The sequence below is a fragment of the Euprymna scolopes genome, chromosome 2, assembly GCF_053919585.1.
Source record: "Euprymna scolopes isolate OS-2025 chromosome 2, ASM5391958v1, whole genome shotgun sequence".
In the NCBI taxonomy this organism is placed as follows: Eukaryota; Metazoa; Mollusca; class Cephalopoda; order Sepiida; family Sepiolidae; genus Euprymna; species Euprymna scolopes.
This window is the reverse complement of record NC_136483.1, coordinates 121,338,811-121,355,774: the sequence shown is the minus strand read 5'-3', so window position 1 is coordinate 121,355,774 and position 16,964 is coordinate 121,338,811. Positions and strand designations below refer to the sequence as shown.

At 34.4% G+C, this 16,964-nt stretch overlaps 1 protein-coding gene across 3 annotated transcripts in view; it reads right to left on the bottom strand.

The window, feature by feature from the left end:
• Nucleotides 1–16,964, bottom strand: part of LOC145295734 (calbindin-32-like) — a 250,356-nt gene that overhangs the window by 42,054 nt on the left and 191,338 nt on the right. For all 3 annotated transcript variants that reach the window (XR_013869885.1, XM_080141493.1, XM_080141492.1), the window contains exons 10-11: nucleotides 16,300–16,371; nucleotides 6,170–6,318 (exon numbers count right to left, since the gene is read on the bottom strand). Coding sequence is in view for 2 of the 3 variants with exons in the window: in XM_080141493.1 (XP_079997619.1) it covers nucleotides 6,170–6,318; nucleotides 16,300–16,371 (221 nt within the window). In the remaining variant the exon portion in view is untranslated. The remainder of the gene's footprint in view (nucleotides 1–6,169; nucleotides 6,319–16,299; nucleotides 16,372–16,964) is intronic.

Sequence of the window (16,964 nt, the reverse complement as noted above, 5' to 3'; positions counted from 1 at the left end):
TAAATACCCTTTTTAAATCGTTTTATACCCTTTTAAATCGCCAATTTCATAATCCGCAATTTATTATGTTATTTTTTATGAAAAAATAACATAATAAAGTAGAAAATTTATAAATAGGATGTAATTTGTGTCGTAAAATGAGAAAATGACTAATTAGCATATATTGTTGCACTTAAAAAAATTAAATGTGTTTATTATTTAGCAACTAATGATATAGATATATAATTTTCAACTAATTTTTTTAAGTGCAACAAAATGTAGAGAACATAAAATAAATCCAAATTAAGTTTTAAATTCGATTTAAATTAAATTTTTTATATTTTTTACTCAGTAAAGTTTATAAAAGTTACTTGGAAAATTGATAAAATTCAAAGTAAACGTTGTACATTAATTTTTGAAATTCATAAAAATATTTTGTTAAATAAAACGCTTTTCTAACTTGTATCTATTTTTTAGATTATATTTTCAATTCAAATAAAAAAATATACTTTTGCATGCCTGTAACAAGTTGGAATTATTTTTTGTTTCGATATTGAAAAAGTAAAGTTATTTGTATAAAAAATGAGTAAAAAGTAAAACAGAAAAGCATATACAATTAAATTTACTCTTATATCTTTTCACTGTTATATCTAAGGTATTAAGTACTGTTTGATTCAACAAAAGTTTTATAATACATACCAGCGTATTTAGAGAAAGTAGTGCATTTAAATTATTAATTGACCTACTGCATTATTGCACACACCTGTTACACCTAGGGAATGGATCACTATTTTTATGTAGCATACACTATTTACGGAGTTTCCTACTATATTAATAATTTATTGCTCCAAAGTTTATTTCAGATTATTGACCATAAATAAAAAAAGAAGTCTGAAAAAGGTGTGTTTAACATATTTATTTTAAAACTTTTTTCTTTATCTCTCTATCTATCCTGGAACTCATTTGTTTTAAAACCAAGTTTATCTACCACTTTCTAGTAAAATATAATTGAATAAAACAAAAACAATTTAATAAGTGAGCAATGAAAAAAAAAACAGGAGGCCTCTAGAGCGCTACTGAAAGCACTAAATAAAATCAAAGAGGGAAATTAAATTTTAGCCCCCTTCCGACGAGAAAAATTATTTTTAAATGAAGAATAAAAAAATAAAATCCAAAAGCCCCCTCTCCCAGACTGTTACTGAAAACACTAATGAAAATTCAGGGGGCACCCAGAGCACTACTAAAACTAAGTTTCTAACTGCCCTAGAAGAGAAATTATTTTTTAAGTGAGCACTGAAAAAAAAAAAATTCAGGAGGTGCCAGAACACTACCACAACTAAGTTTTTATCCACCCTTCCTAGAAGAAAAATTATTTTTTGAAGTAATCAGTGGAAAAGAAAACCCAGGAGGCCTTCAGAACGCTACTGAAAGCACTAATTAAAATGAGGGAGGCATCCAGTGTATTGCTAAAATTATTTTTTAAGTACTTTATTCCTTATTCAAAAATAAATACTCAATGATTTTATGTGATGTTCTGTTGTACAACCTTTTCGTTTCGTCAGGGATAAGATTTTGTTTGTTTGTAATATGGGCATGATTCTGCACAAGTACCTTACTTCTTATTTAAAAATAAAACTACTCAATGATTTTATGTGATGTTTTGTTACACGCCCTTTTCTTTCTATTACGGGTGATATTTTGCTTGTGTTTCCATGTAGGTCTGATTCTGTACATGAACCCTACTTCTTAATTCAAAATAAAACTATTCGATTTTGCATAACTTTTTGTTCTACAACGTTTTTTTTTCCGTCACGGTTAAGATCTTTTTGTTTTTTCATATAGGTAGAATTCTGTACAAGTACCTTATTTTCTTATTTAGGAGTAACTTGTCTTGCCTTTGTAATATGTTTTACACTACTTCATTTGTCAGAAAAACGCTTTAAAATAAGTTAAAACATAAAAACTTATCAATGTAAGTAGAAAAGTAACTTATTTTATCTTTGACACGTAAGTAGGCAATAATGTTTTCACCTGAAATGTGTTTGTTTAAAAGACCACCAATTTACATAAGGAGGCACCAGAGCACTAATAAAATCAAGTTTCTAGCCATCACCTGGTTTATTAGTAGTAAAATATGTCCCCAAATAACGTGACAAGCAAACCAACATCGTGACAATCAGTCACAATGTTTTAGTAATAATATAGTTTGTTTGTTTAACTTTATATATTGTTTAACATATATATATATATATATATATATATATATGGTATCAGGCTTTTTTTTCATTTTCTTCAGCTGTATTTCTTCTCCTACTTCCACTAGCCAACCATCTCATTGTATGCAATGTCTTAAACATAAAAAAAACTCTTAAAATCTTCAAAACAGAAACTTTTAAATAACTTTTTTCTGAGGCAAAATGTTCCAATCTTCTAAAGAATTAAAGTGTTTAGAATTAAATATGGAACAGATTTTATTAGATTAGATACAAGTAGTAGAAAACATTCAGTTAGTACTTGCACGCTAGGACATTATATATATATATATATATATATATATATATATATATATATATATATATATATATATATATATATATATATATATATATTTGGAGAAAAACGCAAAAAAAAATTATTCGGAGATTGGAGAAAGTAAAAAAGAAAATAGTGAAACAGAAGAACTCCGTGCTTTTTATATAATACTTGTCTTAATGAGAATATGCTGCATATATATATATATATATATATATATATATATATATATATATATATAGTTATACATAATATTTTATATATATTGCCAGGCCACTATATATATATATATATATATATATATATATATATATATATATATATATATATATATATATATATATATAGGCAGCATTTTTTTTCTTTTGGTCATATTTCCTTAAATAAAATAGACGGTTTTTGTCTATTAATTCTATTTTTAGTCCTTTCCAACTTCCGAATAACATTCTTTACTTCTGACAGGAACTGGCTGATGTAATCACCATAAGTCCGAGTACTTTCCAATCCTTCATGATTCATGTCAGGGATAAATTAATGTAACTGGCTTTGACCGATTTATATACGTTTTTTTCTCCTTGGTTAATTATTTTATTTATTTATTTTTATTTATTTATTTTGTTTTATTTTTCATTGGTTAACATTAATAGCATCCTGAAATTTAACTTTAATCTGCTTATAACTATTCGACTGAGTTGCTTGATAGGACTAACTTAGTTTATGACCTCAAATGCCCTCTGTGAGACCGTGCTTCGACAATAAAGATGAAAAAATATATATAGGTTTGCCTACCACCACTTTAACGAGGGGATTAACCATGCATCGCTCTGAAAACGGCGCTGTCCCCTGTCCCAATTTGGGAAGATTTTAGTTCACAACATTTCTATACTTGAATAAATCGAAAACTTGAAATACTAGAAGCATTACACATAAAAACTAAAACCTGCTATTAATAAAATAAACTTTACCAATAGAAATAACATCCTGAAATGTTTGAAAAAAATGTTTATTTTAATGACTTTACAAACATTAAGAAAGTTGGAAAGGATCGAAAATAGAATTAATAGACAAAACCCGTTTATTTTATTTAATGAAACACACACACACACACACATATATATATATATATAGTCATCCACATACAGTACTGTTTCGCTGTTTTACAGCTCATCAGTGCGGCTAGACAGGCAACTACCTCAAGCCAGGATTGAAACCCGACCGTTTGTACGGCAGTCAAGGCTCCTAACCATTACGATATATATATATATATATATATATATATATATATATATATATATATATATATATATATATATATATATATATATAAAAGACCAACATTCGACATATATATATATATATATATATATATATATATATATATATATATATATATATATATATATATATATAAAAGACCAACATTCGACAAGAATATATGTCTTACTGGATTCAAAGAAAAGAATTTATCTAGTCTGGTGGAGTATCCAGCTTCGTAGTGTTACTTAAGGTAACAACGCTTGGAGAAGATTCCTCGTAAAAGACAGTGTAGGTTGGCCATAGCGAGAAGATCTTATTTGTGCTGTGAATACTATGAATACTTAGTTACTTGTAGCAAAAGTATCCTCATGCCAGGTTGTTGTGACAAACCCCTTTACAGAGAGACTAAGATACTCGAAAAGAGTTTCTAGTAGGCATTCAAATGCCTTTATGAAGATTAAAATTAATATATAACGATGCGCTAACTGTGGCGAAAATTGAAATAATAAAAACAGTTTTCTTAATCTAATGTACATTTTTGTTCCCGCCTCCCTCGGCGTGCTGCTTTTAAGTAGCAAACGGCTGTCATTCTGTAAATTTTCAACAACAAGCCGGCTCTTTTAAAGGCAACATATAAACTACTGTCGTAAATTGTGAATAACTCACATCGACTATATTGGCCGTTTGCTCATTATTTATCTCCATTGATCACATTTTAATCACACCTGATGCCGTTCATGGTTAATACACACCGTTTGAATCTAAATTACCGCGTCTGTTTTCTTAGATACTGTACGTTTCTTTATAATAACTAATAGTTTTAGTTTGGCACATAATAAGTCAGAGATATGTGAGTATATCGTTTGTTTTGGTAATATTGAATTACCTGTCAATTGAGAGATTTGTTTCTAGCATTTGAAGATAAACTTCTAGATCTAAATCGTCCGTCAATTACGCCAACTATCATTCTATTTTCTTCAAAATATTTTTATTAGTCCAATCGATTTCATTGATTACATAAGAATATAATACGAATCCTCATATTAACCAGTATTTTCATTGGATAATCATCTACGTTATCTAACCTAAGCAGGATACATAAGCCAATGAAATTTATGCATTTGCTACAAATAGTGAAAATACAACTAGTGCCTGAATTCTTATTACGTCGAAATAGTTTTTCAAACATTTCGCATTATTTGAATTCAAATTTCTTCCTGAACAGATTTTGTTTTTCAACTTAAAAATAAATATGTTTCTTCCACAATTATTGTATACAAGTGTACATGAACTCGAATTTTGCTGTTTTTTTTTTACATGAAACAATTGCTAATCTTAGAGTATCGTGAGATATTCAGTTCCGAAATTATGGCTAAACCCCTTAAAAAAATTGATGAAGGCATGAAAGCAATGCTTTTGTAGCAAAAAGTATCCTCATGCCAAGTTTTCTTGACAAATCTCTATACAGGGAGACCTTACACACGCAAACACAAACACACACACACACACACGTACACGCGTGTATGTGTGTTTGTGTTTGCATGTGTGTGTGTGCGCGCGTGTGTCTGTTAGATCAACATTCAATCCTTTTGAACTAATGATCTCTTTATGGCTAATATATTAGTTCTAAAATTCTCATTAGATTAATGCCGGTCATATACAACATTATCATCATTATAACTGCTCTAACTTATTAAACTATGGAACTTTATTAGGTTCAGTGCACATTACTTACCCAAACTTAACAAAAATTGCCGAATTTGATAATTCGTTATCTGCTAAAGTTTTCTGTAGTAAGTATTTTCTGTACTGGCGAAACCATGAAAAACGGGAAATTTAAGGCTTTTAAGTTGCTTTTATTTGACTTTATGAATTGAAAAAAGTTTATTATTTTGTTCGGATGTGCAGGATGTGCATTCTTCTATATTTGTTAGATAGATTTACTATACATACATATCTCAATGAAATTTGGAACTAGATAAGTATGTTATCATGGCGAATGGATAGAAAAAATGTTATATTAATATTATGATGAGATTTTTATAATCAGAACCCAGTGTTAATAACATTAGAAATATGTATGCATAATAAATGTAATGGTTATTCACATATAATAAAGTCCAATTTTTTGGTTTATATGTTTATTTAGATATCTGAAGTGAAATTTAGAGGAGTACAATACAATATAGCAAACAAAGAAAACAGCTGATTCAGCACAAATAACAAAGAGGAATTGGATATGGGCGATTCTAATACAATACACGCTAAAGGTTTGCTATTATAAGCCCAAGTGCAATATATATATATATATATATATATATATATATATATATATATATATATCATTAAGATGCAAGGGTACAATTACAATGCTGCTCGGGATTGTTTTGCATGTATTCACTTTAATGGGTCTGTGGTATTGAGGCGAACTTGATCATAGGACATCAGTAACATTGTCAGCTCATTTTTGTTGATTTTTCCATCCCTGTTGAGATCGCACTGTTCCAGAAGAACTCGCTTAGAATCTTCAATATCTTCTGTATTGTAATCCTGGAATCAAAAGTAGAAACAGCATTGTTAAGAATTGAACAAGAGAAAGATCAAAACATTAACAGAACAGGAAAATAAATAACAAAAAAGAAGTCATTTTTTTTTTATGAAACAAAACTTGAAATTATGCTGTGTTTTCTTTGAGAAATTCACAGATTTACTATTTAAGTAAAGTAAAAACAAAATGTTGCTTCTTGTTAAAATCTGCTTACGTGGTGTTCCATTTACACATTAAGAAACATTTTAATCTATCTATATAATTATAAAACTCAAATGACCTTGTAACGATGTTTGTAACCCACTTTCTGGTTTACGACATCGAGTTGCGCATGCGCGCATAACCTGCATACTGAAATATTGACGTTATTATTTCGAAATTATTATTTAACATGGGAAGAGTGGGGTTTAAAATAACTTAAACGTAATACAGAAATGAACGATATAAAAAAAACAGATATATCAAAATTTGAATTTAACTATAGTAAGTATTATGGTATATGTTCAGTGCACATTTACCTATAAGTATGGCCAACCACTTATAATTCAGTAACTGTAAAAAAATTTTTCAAAAATAATCAAACAGAACGACTCATAGAAATCTATCTATATTCTTTTTTCATTTTAATATACTTTCATAGAAATGTTTCTATTATGTCAAAAAAAACTATTTTCTTTACATCACAAGCGTCATGCTCATACATGGATTCTATAGCTAATACAACATACTGACCCAACGGGTCACTGGTAGTCTAGTATATCTATAAAATTGTAGGATCACTTTTTGATGTTTGTGTGTGCATGTTTCCCGTAATAACATGATTTACACATTGTTTTTTTTTTTAATTTACTATTAATCCAATAATTATTGAAATAAAACATTCAGTAGCGTAAAACTAAAACGAAATTTTTAAAATTTTTATTTAAAAAATAACTTAATTCCATAAAAAACACCAGAATGCACCCACTTCCGATTTTAAACAAACATTTATTTGACGTCAGTTATCTAACGTTTCATATGAAGTACGAATATTGTCTGTCATTCTTCTAATTACTTTTAGGTTATTAGATCAACGAAAGTGACATATGGTAGTAATGATCCCATATTCATGTAAATTGTAAAAATATTTATCTTTGCAAACAGTTAAACACTCCTACTTATCATAGATTGGAATGAGATTTAAATGACGCAAAATGAAACTCAAACTTTAGCAACTTTTCATCATTAAATCTAATAATGGCTTAATGTTACAAAATGAAAATCTTTCAAATACCATGACGTCTTTCTCGCATATTTTTATATTAAATTCATTTGACCTCTTAAATTTGTTAAAAAACACTACAGATTTTCAATTTTCTGTTTTAATGGGATTTAAAGTATATGTAATCCATATTGTATATTTATTTATAAATTATATTTTCAAAAATGTATTGATCATTATTGGTGGTGCTACAAAACTTCATGTGATGAGGATCGCAATTGTGAACATCTTCATCTCCCACATAGTCAAATAATTTTGTCAAATTTGCTTTTTTAGTTCAGTAGAATTTATTTCCTCTTTCGTTTCTGCAAAAGTCCGCAATTAACAAACATAACATCCGCAATTGACAAACATAACAAGGAAGTAGTTAGCACAAAACATTTTGTGTTTGTAAAAATTATAAAGCACATTTTAGCTACTACACAATAACAATTCGTAAACACATTATAGCAACAATGCAGTGCAAGTAGTAAAAATTCTACAATATATTACAGTAATTATGCAGTAAAATTTTAAGTTACACTATAGCTATAATAATAATTCTGATACGCACCATCTTAGACCCATTATAGCTACTATGTAGTAACATTTCCAAATGCATTATAAATACTATGCAGTTACAATTCTACCTACCATGCAGTATATTTACTAAGTAGTAACAATATTAAGAAACATTAGAGCGATAATGCAATAGCAATTGTAACACACGTTAGCTAGAATGCAACAACAGTTCTAAGATATACTTGTTACAGCTATAATGTTTCTTAGAATTGTTACTGCATAGTAATGCAATAAAAGTTGTATACCAGTAACAATTCTAATACATTTTATACCTACTATATTGTAAGATTTTTAAAGCACATTATAGCAACTATGCATTAACAAAGTTAACAAAATGTTAAAGACCCACGATGTAGTAACACATTTAAGAAACAGTATAACTGTAATGCAGTAACAATTCTAAAGAAAAGCTAATACTGAGTAACAATTATAACATGTATTGTAGCTACTATGTCATAACAATTAAAAGACACTGTATAAGTACCTCGTGGTAATAATTCTAAGAGATTCTATAGCTACTATAATGCAATCATTTAAAATTCAATTTAGCAGTAACAATTCAGTCCGCCTATGAAACCTTGAATTAAAATAACACCATAAAATTAAAAACAATTTTAAATCAATTTGAAGCAAAAATGTAGTAGGCAAAACAAAAAAAATACAACTAAAAACAGACGGAACAAAAACTCACTTCTCGCAGACACGTGGATCGTAACAAGCACAATCTACTCACCAGAATCACCTACACACAATCTGCAGAACGCCCCCTCTCCTTTCCAGTGTCCTGCCTTTATAGCGGCCGGGAACGACATATTTGCATAATCGCGCGAGAGCAGACGTGATTCAACGATAATCACATTGGGTAAACGCTAATAAAAGCCCATGGACGCCATCCTGGAACTCTCTCTTTCGCTCAACCCAAAACAGACGTATCCGAGGTAAGCTCTATTTCTCATTTTGGTTACTGCTAATTCTGCTACACCCCCCCTCCTGATCTCATGATCACAAACGGGGCATAGGGGCAGTCTTCTTTGCCGGGTGCTTCTTTGAAGAACTGGAGGCAGCACTTCCACCCTGTCATCTTCCTCATTACCACCGTTATTGCCGCCAGCTTGTTCCATAGGCGGTGTTTTACAATCAGGGCAGGGACAGGGGGGCAGTATCCGTCTTTGTCGGGTACTCCTTCGTAAAGGCAAGAATTTGTCCCTATTCCGCTTCTTCCGTATGTGCATTATATGGCTCTTTATCGTCCTGCATCATACTCTCTGCTCGTTCAGAAGACATTGTACTGTCTTCCTCTTCCTCTGATGTAACAACATAATGGCGAGGGTGCAGATCTTTCACGTGGCGAGGCACACCGTCCACTAAAATCGATTGAGGGCTGATTACCTTGGTCACCTCACCCTTGCCGAACCTCGTGGTATATCGATTTTGCGGTCTTTTGACCCATATGCGATCTCCAACCTGGTAAGAGCTGTCCTTGGGATCTGCGGACGCAGTTGCGAGATTGGTCTCCTTTACTCGAACTTCGTATCGATAAATCCTGTTGGCAGGCGCAGTGAAGGGAGATGTGTCGTCTCTTGGTGTGATGTTATACCAGTAGACAGCTTCCTGTATGGGACAGCGCATTCTAGCCACTATTCGTTTGACTGTACGGTGACATCGCTCCGCTATGCCATTCCCGGCTGGAGCGTATGCACAACGGAATCGCAAGTGAACTCCCCATTTATATGCAAATGCTTGAAATGCGTTGCTGCAGAAAGCCATGTCATTGTCTAAAAGGATTTTGTGCGGCGAGCCACGCTCGAGAAACACTGTTTCTAACTGATGGATCACGCTTGCTGAGTCCTGCCTTGCCAATTTCCTCAAAATGGAGAAACGCGATGGACCACAGTCTGTCAGAGTTAAAAAATGGAAGGTGCTATAATGCGTGATATCTATTCCAATTCTTTGCCAATTCTCGTTAACTTCCAGCTTTCCCTTTTCCCACCTGACTGGTGCTGGGTCAATGGACTGACATTCCTCACATTTCCGTATGACCGTTTTAACGGTTGCTTTTGTTGTGGTTGGGCAACTTCTCCTGACAAAGTAGGTAGTGCGTCGCACCCCCGGATGTCCACTACCTTTGTGAATAGCCATGATTTGACTCTCATCCAGCTCGTCTGTGTGAACCATGCCTATCACCGGGTCAGGCCCATTTTTGTTTTTCATTGCCCATTTTTCTTTTTCATTGCCTCAAATCTTTATGTGTAGCACTTTGCTCTGCCACTGTAGAGCCAAATTAATACCTTTCAATACGGCATCCAGCTCGGCTAAGTTGATATGTTGAGAGTCACCTTCAGGTCGCAGCCAACATGCATCCTCCAACACAGTTTCACGCATCTCCAAGGCTGCACCAATTGCTAGGGAGCTAGCATCGACCCATACATTCAGCTCTTTGCCATCCACACACCAATTTCCCCGGACCGGATCGTTCCGCTGCACAGATTCCAAGGTTTTGAACATCATACGATGCTTCCTTGCTTCATCATCCCAGCCCTTCGTTACCAAACTTACTCTCCTTCTAAGTATTCCACAAGCCACACGAAGCCAACCGCACACTGGAAAGTGCCCGACAAGTCGACCACACAGGGAAAACATTGTCCGTCGCGTAACAATGCTGGGAGCTTCTGGAATTGCATTTCCTCGCTTCCACCATAGTTCACTGTGTTCCATCCAGACCGCCAATCCCAGCACCCGTGCACCGTCCTTCGACTGCTCCGGGTTCTTGCACTCCAACCCAAACTGTGCTATCGATGTAAGCAGATGCTGCACGGCTTACAACTTCTTCCTGAGACAGTACTTCGCTGACAATTGCTCTCATGATCAGGGGAGCCACATTCAAACCGAACCCCAGACGGGTCAGGCAATATTTCTTCCCATCGATTTCCACAGTCTGGTATGGCCACAGTGTCTCATGGACCCGGACTTGTAGGTATGCTCTCCTAAGGTCCAGTAGAGACATGTTAGCACCTTTTTGTCTCCATTCGCGCAGCTTAGCCGCACAAACATCTGCGTTGGCCGTAAACGCGTCTACGTAATGATTTAGCTCCCGGTAGTCCATTACCAGGCGCACTTTGGCTTTGTTCTGCTGCATCACAGCCATCAGGGGAATTAGGCCTTTGGGGGGTCCCAATTTATCCTCTGGGTACGGCACGAGCCAACCATTATCTATCCAGGTGCGGAGCTCCTGCGTGTATTCTTCACGGATTTCTGCCGGCACTGGGTATTCTGACACTCGATTGTGTAGTCTTTCAGGGGGGTGGTCCTCAGACCACTTCCACGATGCGGTCCACGTTTGGTTTCAAATGATCAAAGGTGGCGGTGAAATCTGATTCATTAATAGAAATGGCTGCGCATTTAATATTTTTCCTGTCGCCCAGCTGCACTGATCCTGTAGGGTTGACAACGACACCGTCCAGAGCTTTTATGGCGTCGATCCCTATAAGTAAGTCAAACCCCAGCGGTTTGCCACGCACCACCAACACATCGATTCTGGCAGACACACCTTCGTCAGTGGACACAGAAACCGCTCCAACACCGCAGCACGCATGGGACATTCCACCAATCGTTTTGACATCTACGTTCGTTTTTCTCCAAGACCGACACTGGTCTGCATGTAAAATAGTCCTAGAGCATCCTTTATCAATAAGCGCCAAACATCGCGTCCCATCAACGTGGATGCTTATCACCGGGAGCGTCGTGCTTGCATCTTGGTGGGGAAGGAGACTGCCGCTTATGCGTCCTCCTCGTGCTCGTTTCCCGAGCAATTCCGAGCCCAATGTCCACTCTCACCGCAACGGTAACACTGTGTTCCACATTTTCGACAGTCCTTTGCAATGTGGTCTTTCGTATTGCACTTGAAACAGGTCACACTAACAGGAATATTCTGGGCCCTGTGGTGGTTGGGTGAGCGTGTGGCCGCAACCACGTCCTGATTGTGTTTCCCAGTCATCATCAAAATTCTTGCTCTCGACATTAGTTCCCCCATGGTCAGGACTTTGATGTTTGGCACCTGTTGAAGAGCAATTGAGATAGCGTCAGGGAACCCAGTGACGAAAGTCAATTTTGTGAGTCTCTCTAAGCCATCTCCTGTGAATCCAGCCAATCCAACCAACTGCTTGATTTTGTTGGCGTAAACATCCACACGTTCGCCAGCCCATCTAACCATAGTTATTTTTCTGTATGCTGCAAACGCGTCGTCGGTAAATGCCTCCTTTAATCGGGCCTCAATCCGGTCTATTTCTCTTTGATCGTCCTCCTCCATTTCCATGTAGAGGGCCAGTGCATCACCTTCCAGATATAAAGGTAGCAGACTCGCTACATCATCCACCTGCTGATATTGTGCGACAAGTCTCACTTTTTTCAGCCACGCTACAATGTCTCCCTCGCCAGAGAACGGCTTGATAATATCGCTGCTTATTCGCATCTTCGCCATAGTCGGGCCCAAATAGCTTGAAACAAAAATGTAGTAGGCAAAACAAAAAAAATACAACTAAAAACAGACGGAACAAAAACTCGCTTCTCGCAGACACATGGGTCGTAACAAGCACAATCTACTCGCCAGAATCACCTACACACAATCTGCAGAACGCCCCCTCTCCTTTCCAGTGTCCTGCTTTTATAGCCGCCGGGAACGACATATTTGCATAATCGCGCGAGAGCAGACGTGATTCAACGATAATCACATTGGGTAAACGCTAATAAAAGCCCATGGACGCCATCCTGGAACTCTCTCTTTCGCTCAACCCAAAACAGACATATCCGAGGTAAGCTCTATTTCTCATTTTGGTAATTCTGCTAATTCTGCTACACAATTATTTTAGTTGTAGAGTCTCTATTTGCACATCATGCTGTTTACAAAAGTAATATATCTTTGAATTCTTTATGTATCGACCCTCTTGTAATTATTAAAGATTTCAAATGAGTCTCATAGTTATGAATTTATATTAGGACGACTATTCTAATACGAAATATGAACATTAAAGCAAAAAACGTTTTCATCCCCTCTCAGGGTTAGGATTAGAATTCTTCTTCTTCTTCAAGTGTCCGGTTTGGTCTTGCAGACATCGACGATCTGGTTCTCCATTTTTCCCTGTTCTTGTCTTTCTCATGAGCTCATTGTTGATGCCCTCTTTATTCATTGCAAATTTGTTTATACTGTCTCTGAATTTTGCGTGTTGTCTTCCTTACTACTACAACAACTACTACTACTACTACTAGTACTAGTAGTAGTAGTGCTGATGATGCTAAACGTTCAAGTGAATTTATCATACACTGTAAACTAAAAACTGCTATGACAAAGAAAATAAATTACACTGTGAATGTGCAAATTACAAATCCCGAGGTCATATAAAAAACAGCTTTCATATACTTATGAAGGCCCTAAGGTACTTCAAGGATAAAAGTTAATGGGTACTATAATAGAAATTTGATAATAATTTATTATAGAGGATGGCTCTTCAAGAACCCGTACATGTTGGAGTCAGCCAGGAAGCAGCTTCGTGGCATTGTGTTCCACAAACATGCAGCTATAAGTAAAAAAAAAAAAAACTCTGCTTATGGATTCTTCGATTAGATTTCATAACAGATAGATATTAATATGTTTCCATATATTTTGCAACTCCATAACGGTTTCTCTAGTCTGTCATATATATAATTATATAACCAAAACATTTGATGGTATTGAGAAGGGATCTCTAGTATCCAGCCATGTCCATTTCTTCTGCATTTGGTTTTCTTTTTGTCCATGAGACTTTCATGATTCTCCGGATGAACCACATTTCCATTGCTTCTAGTCCCTGTTCCATGTCCTTGGTTAAGGTCCAGCATTCGCATCCATATAGAAGAATGGGTCATACATAGGCTCTCATAACATGTATCTTTGTCTTGAGGCTTATCTTACTGTTGGTAAAAAGGCATTTCATGCTGTCAAAAGTTGTATTAGAGTGTCCAATTCTTTTCTTGATTTCTGTGTCACACCTGCCACTTGTGATAGTACAATCAAGGTATTTAAAGGTGTTTACTTAATTCTGTCTCCCTTACAGGCTATGTTGCATTGTGGTATAACGAAGAAGAAGAAATTTGAGATCACCATGCATTCTGTCTTCTTTGCATTGAGCTGTAATCCTTTCTTTTCACTTTCGTCTGTTATTGATGTTAAAATCTTTTGCAGTTTTTCTTCAGAGTCGGCGATAAGGACTATGTCACCTGCATATCTCAGGTTGTTGATGTTGTGGCCATCTACACTAATTCCTTTATGATTCTCAATATTTCGTAGAATTATTTCACTATATACATTAAATCTATCAGGTTAGAATACGCAGCCCTGCCTCACACCCCTGCAGATTAATGTATATCGACAGATGTCATTGTCTACTCTAATGGCTGCCACCTGTTCCCAATATATGTTTCAGAGGACTCGAAGATCTTTCCCTTCGATGTATAGCCCTGCTATATCAGTGTCATACTTTGTTGAACACTTTTGAGTAATCAATGAAGCAGAGGTACAGGTCTTTCTAGACTTTGATGAATCTTTCCATGAACGTTTTCAATGCGAAGATTGCATTTTTATTGCTTTTGCCTGCCATGAATCCAAATTGTGTTTCTGATATTTCTGGGGGTATTTTATTTCTCATCCTCTTCATAAATATTCATCAATTAAAAATCTTGGTAAGGTGATTCACCAATTAAAAACCTTGGTGAGGTGATTCATCAATTAAAAACCTTGGTGAGATGATTCATCAATTAAAAACCTTGGTGAGATAATTAATCAATTAAAAACCTTGGTGAGGCGATTCATCAATTAAAAACCTTGGTGAGGCGATTCATCAATTAAAAACATTGGTGAGGTGATTCATCAATTAAAAATATTGGTGAGGTGATTCATCAATTAAAAACCTTGGTGAGGTGATTCATCAATTAAAAACCTTGGTGAGGTGATTCATCAATTAAAAACCTTGGTGAGGTGATTCATCAATTAAAAATATTGGTGAGGTGGTTCATCAATTAAAAACATTGGTGAGATAATTCATCAATTAAAAACCTTGGTGAGATAATTCATCAATTAAAAATATTGGTGAGGTGGTTCATCAATTAAAAACATTGGTGAGATAATTCATCAATTAAAAACATTGGTGAGATAATTCATCAATTGAAAACATTGGTGAGGTGATTAATCAATTAAAAACATTGGTGAGGTGATTCATCAATTAAAAACATTGGTGAGATAATTCATCAATTAAAAACATTGGTGAGGTGATTCATCAATTGAAAACCTTGGTGAGGTGATTCATCAATTAAAAACATTGGTGAGATAATTCATCAATTAAAAACCTTGGTGAGGTGATTCATCAATTAAAAATATTGGTGAGGTGATTCATCAATTAAAAACCTTGGTGAGGTGATTCATCAATTAAAAACCTTGGTGAGGTGATTCATCAATTAAAAATATTGGTGAGGTGGTTCATCAATTAAAAATATTGGTGAGATAATTCATCAATTAAAAACATTGGTGAGATAATTCATCAATTGAAAACATTGGTGAGATAATTCATCCATTAAAAACCTTGGTGAGATAATTCATCAATTAAAAACATTGGTGAGATAATTCATCAATTAAAAATATTGGTGAGATAATTCATCAATTAAAAACATTGGTGAGATAATTCATCCATTAAAAACCTTGGTGAGGTGATTCATCAAGCTGATTGTACGATGTTGGTTATATTCATCTGTGCTTGGTTTCTTAGGGACCACAATGTAGGTTAACTTGTTCATATCTGTCAGAATCTCTCTTGTGACAGATATTGTTCAGTAATTTTGTGACTGTCTTAATTCCCACTTCATCCAGGGCTGTTATCAATTCAGATGGGATATCATCAGGATCTGGCGTCTTACCATTTTTCATCTTGCTGAGTGCATGTCTCACTTCTTCTTCCATGATTATATGGCAATCTTCATTGCTAATATGATGAGGTGAATCTCTGTCGGATTAGGATTAGAGAGATTAAAACAAAAACATTTCCAAAATAACAAAAACAAAACAACAAAAAAAAAAAACACTGTTTTCGAAGTGCATAGTATTAGGGTTAGGGTTAGAGAAATACAGAAGGGGACTCACTTCTTCGATTAGATCCATCAGATCTTTCAGGAAACCGTGAAGTTCTTCATTTTCAATCGTGCCATTTTTATCCTAAAAGAAATGAACACAATCGTTACTGTTGTCTATTGCTGACATTTAGGCTCCAAAATTCTTTCAGAAATTTATTGTAATCTTAAAACTAAATAAATAATAGTTTTCCTGACTTTTTTTAAATAATTGAAAATAACATGTTGATACAGATAATGAAAGTTTATTCAATTTATACACATTTCATCTTTTGGTCTATTGTATTTTTACTCGATTTTTTGTCTGCTGATTACTTATAAGCTCGCAAACAATTCAACAGAATTGCATCAAATTTGGTATAAACCTTCCTTAACTTGTTGAGTGTGTTACAAGAAGAAAAAACTACTACTACTACTACTACTACTACTACTACTACTACTACTACTACTACTACTACTACTACTAAAACAATCAACAGATATATGCTCTAAAACAATTGTAAGAATAGCATCAAATTTAGTTAAAACATTTGTCAGGCTGAATGTGTCATAGGGAGAGATCATAATTTTTCTTCTTGACTACTACTACTACTACTAGTACTAGTACTAGTAGTAGTAGTAGTAGTACTGATGATGCTAAACGTTCAAGTGAATTTATCATACACTGTAAACTAAAAA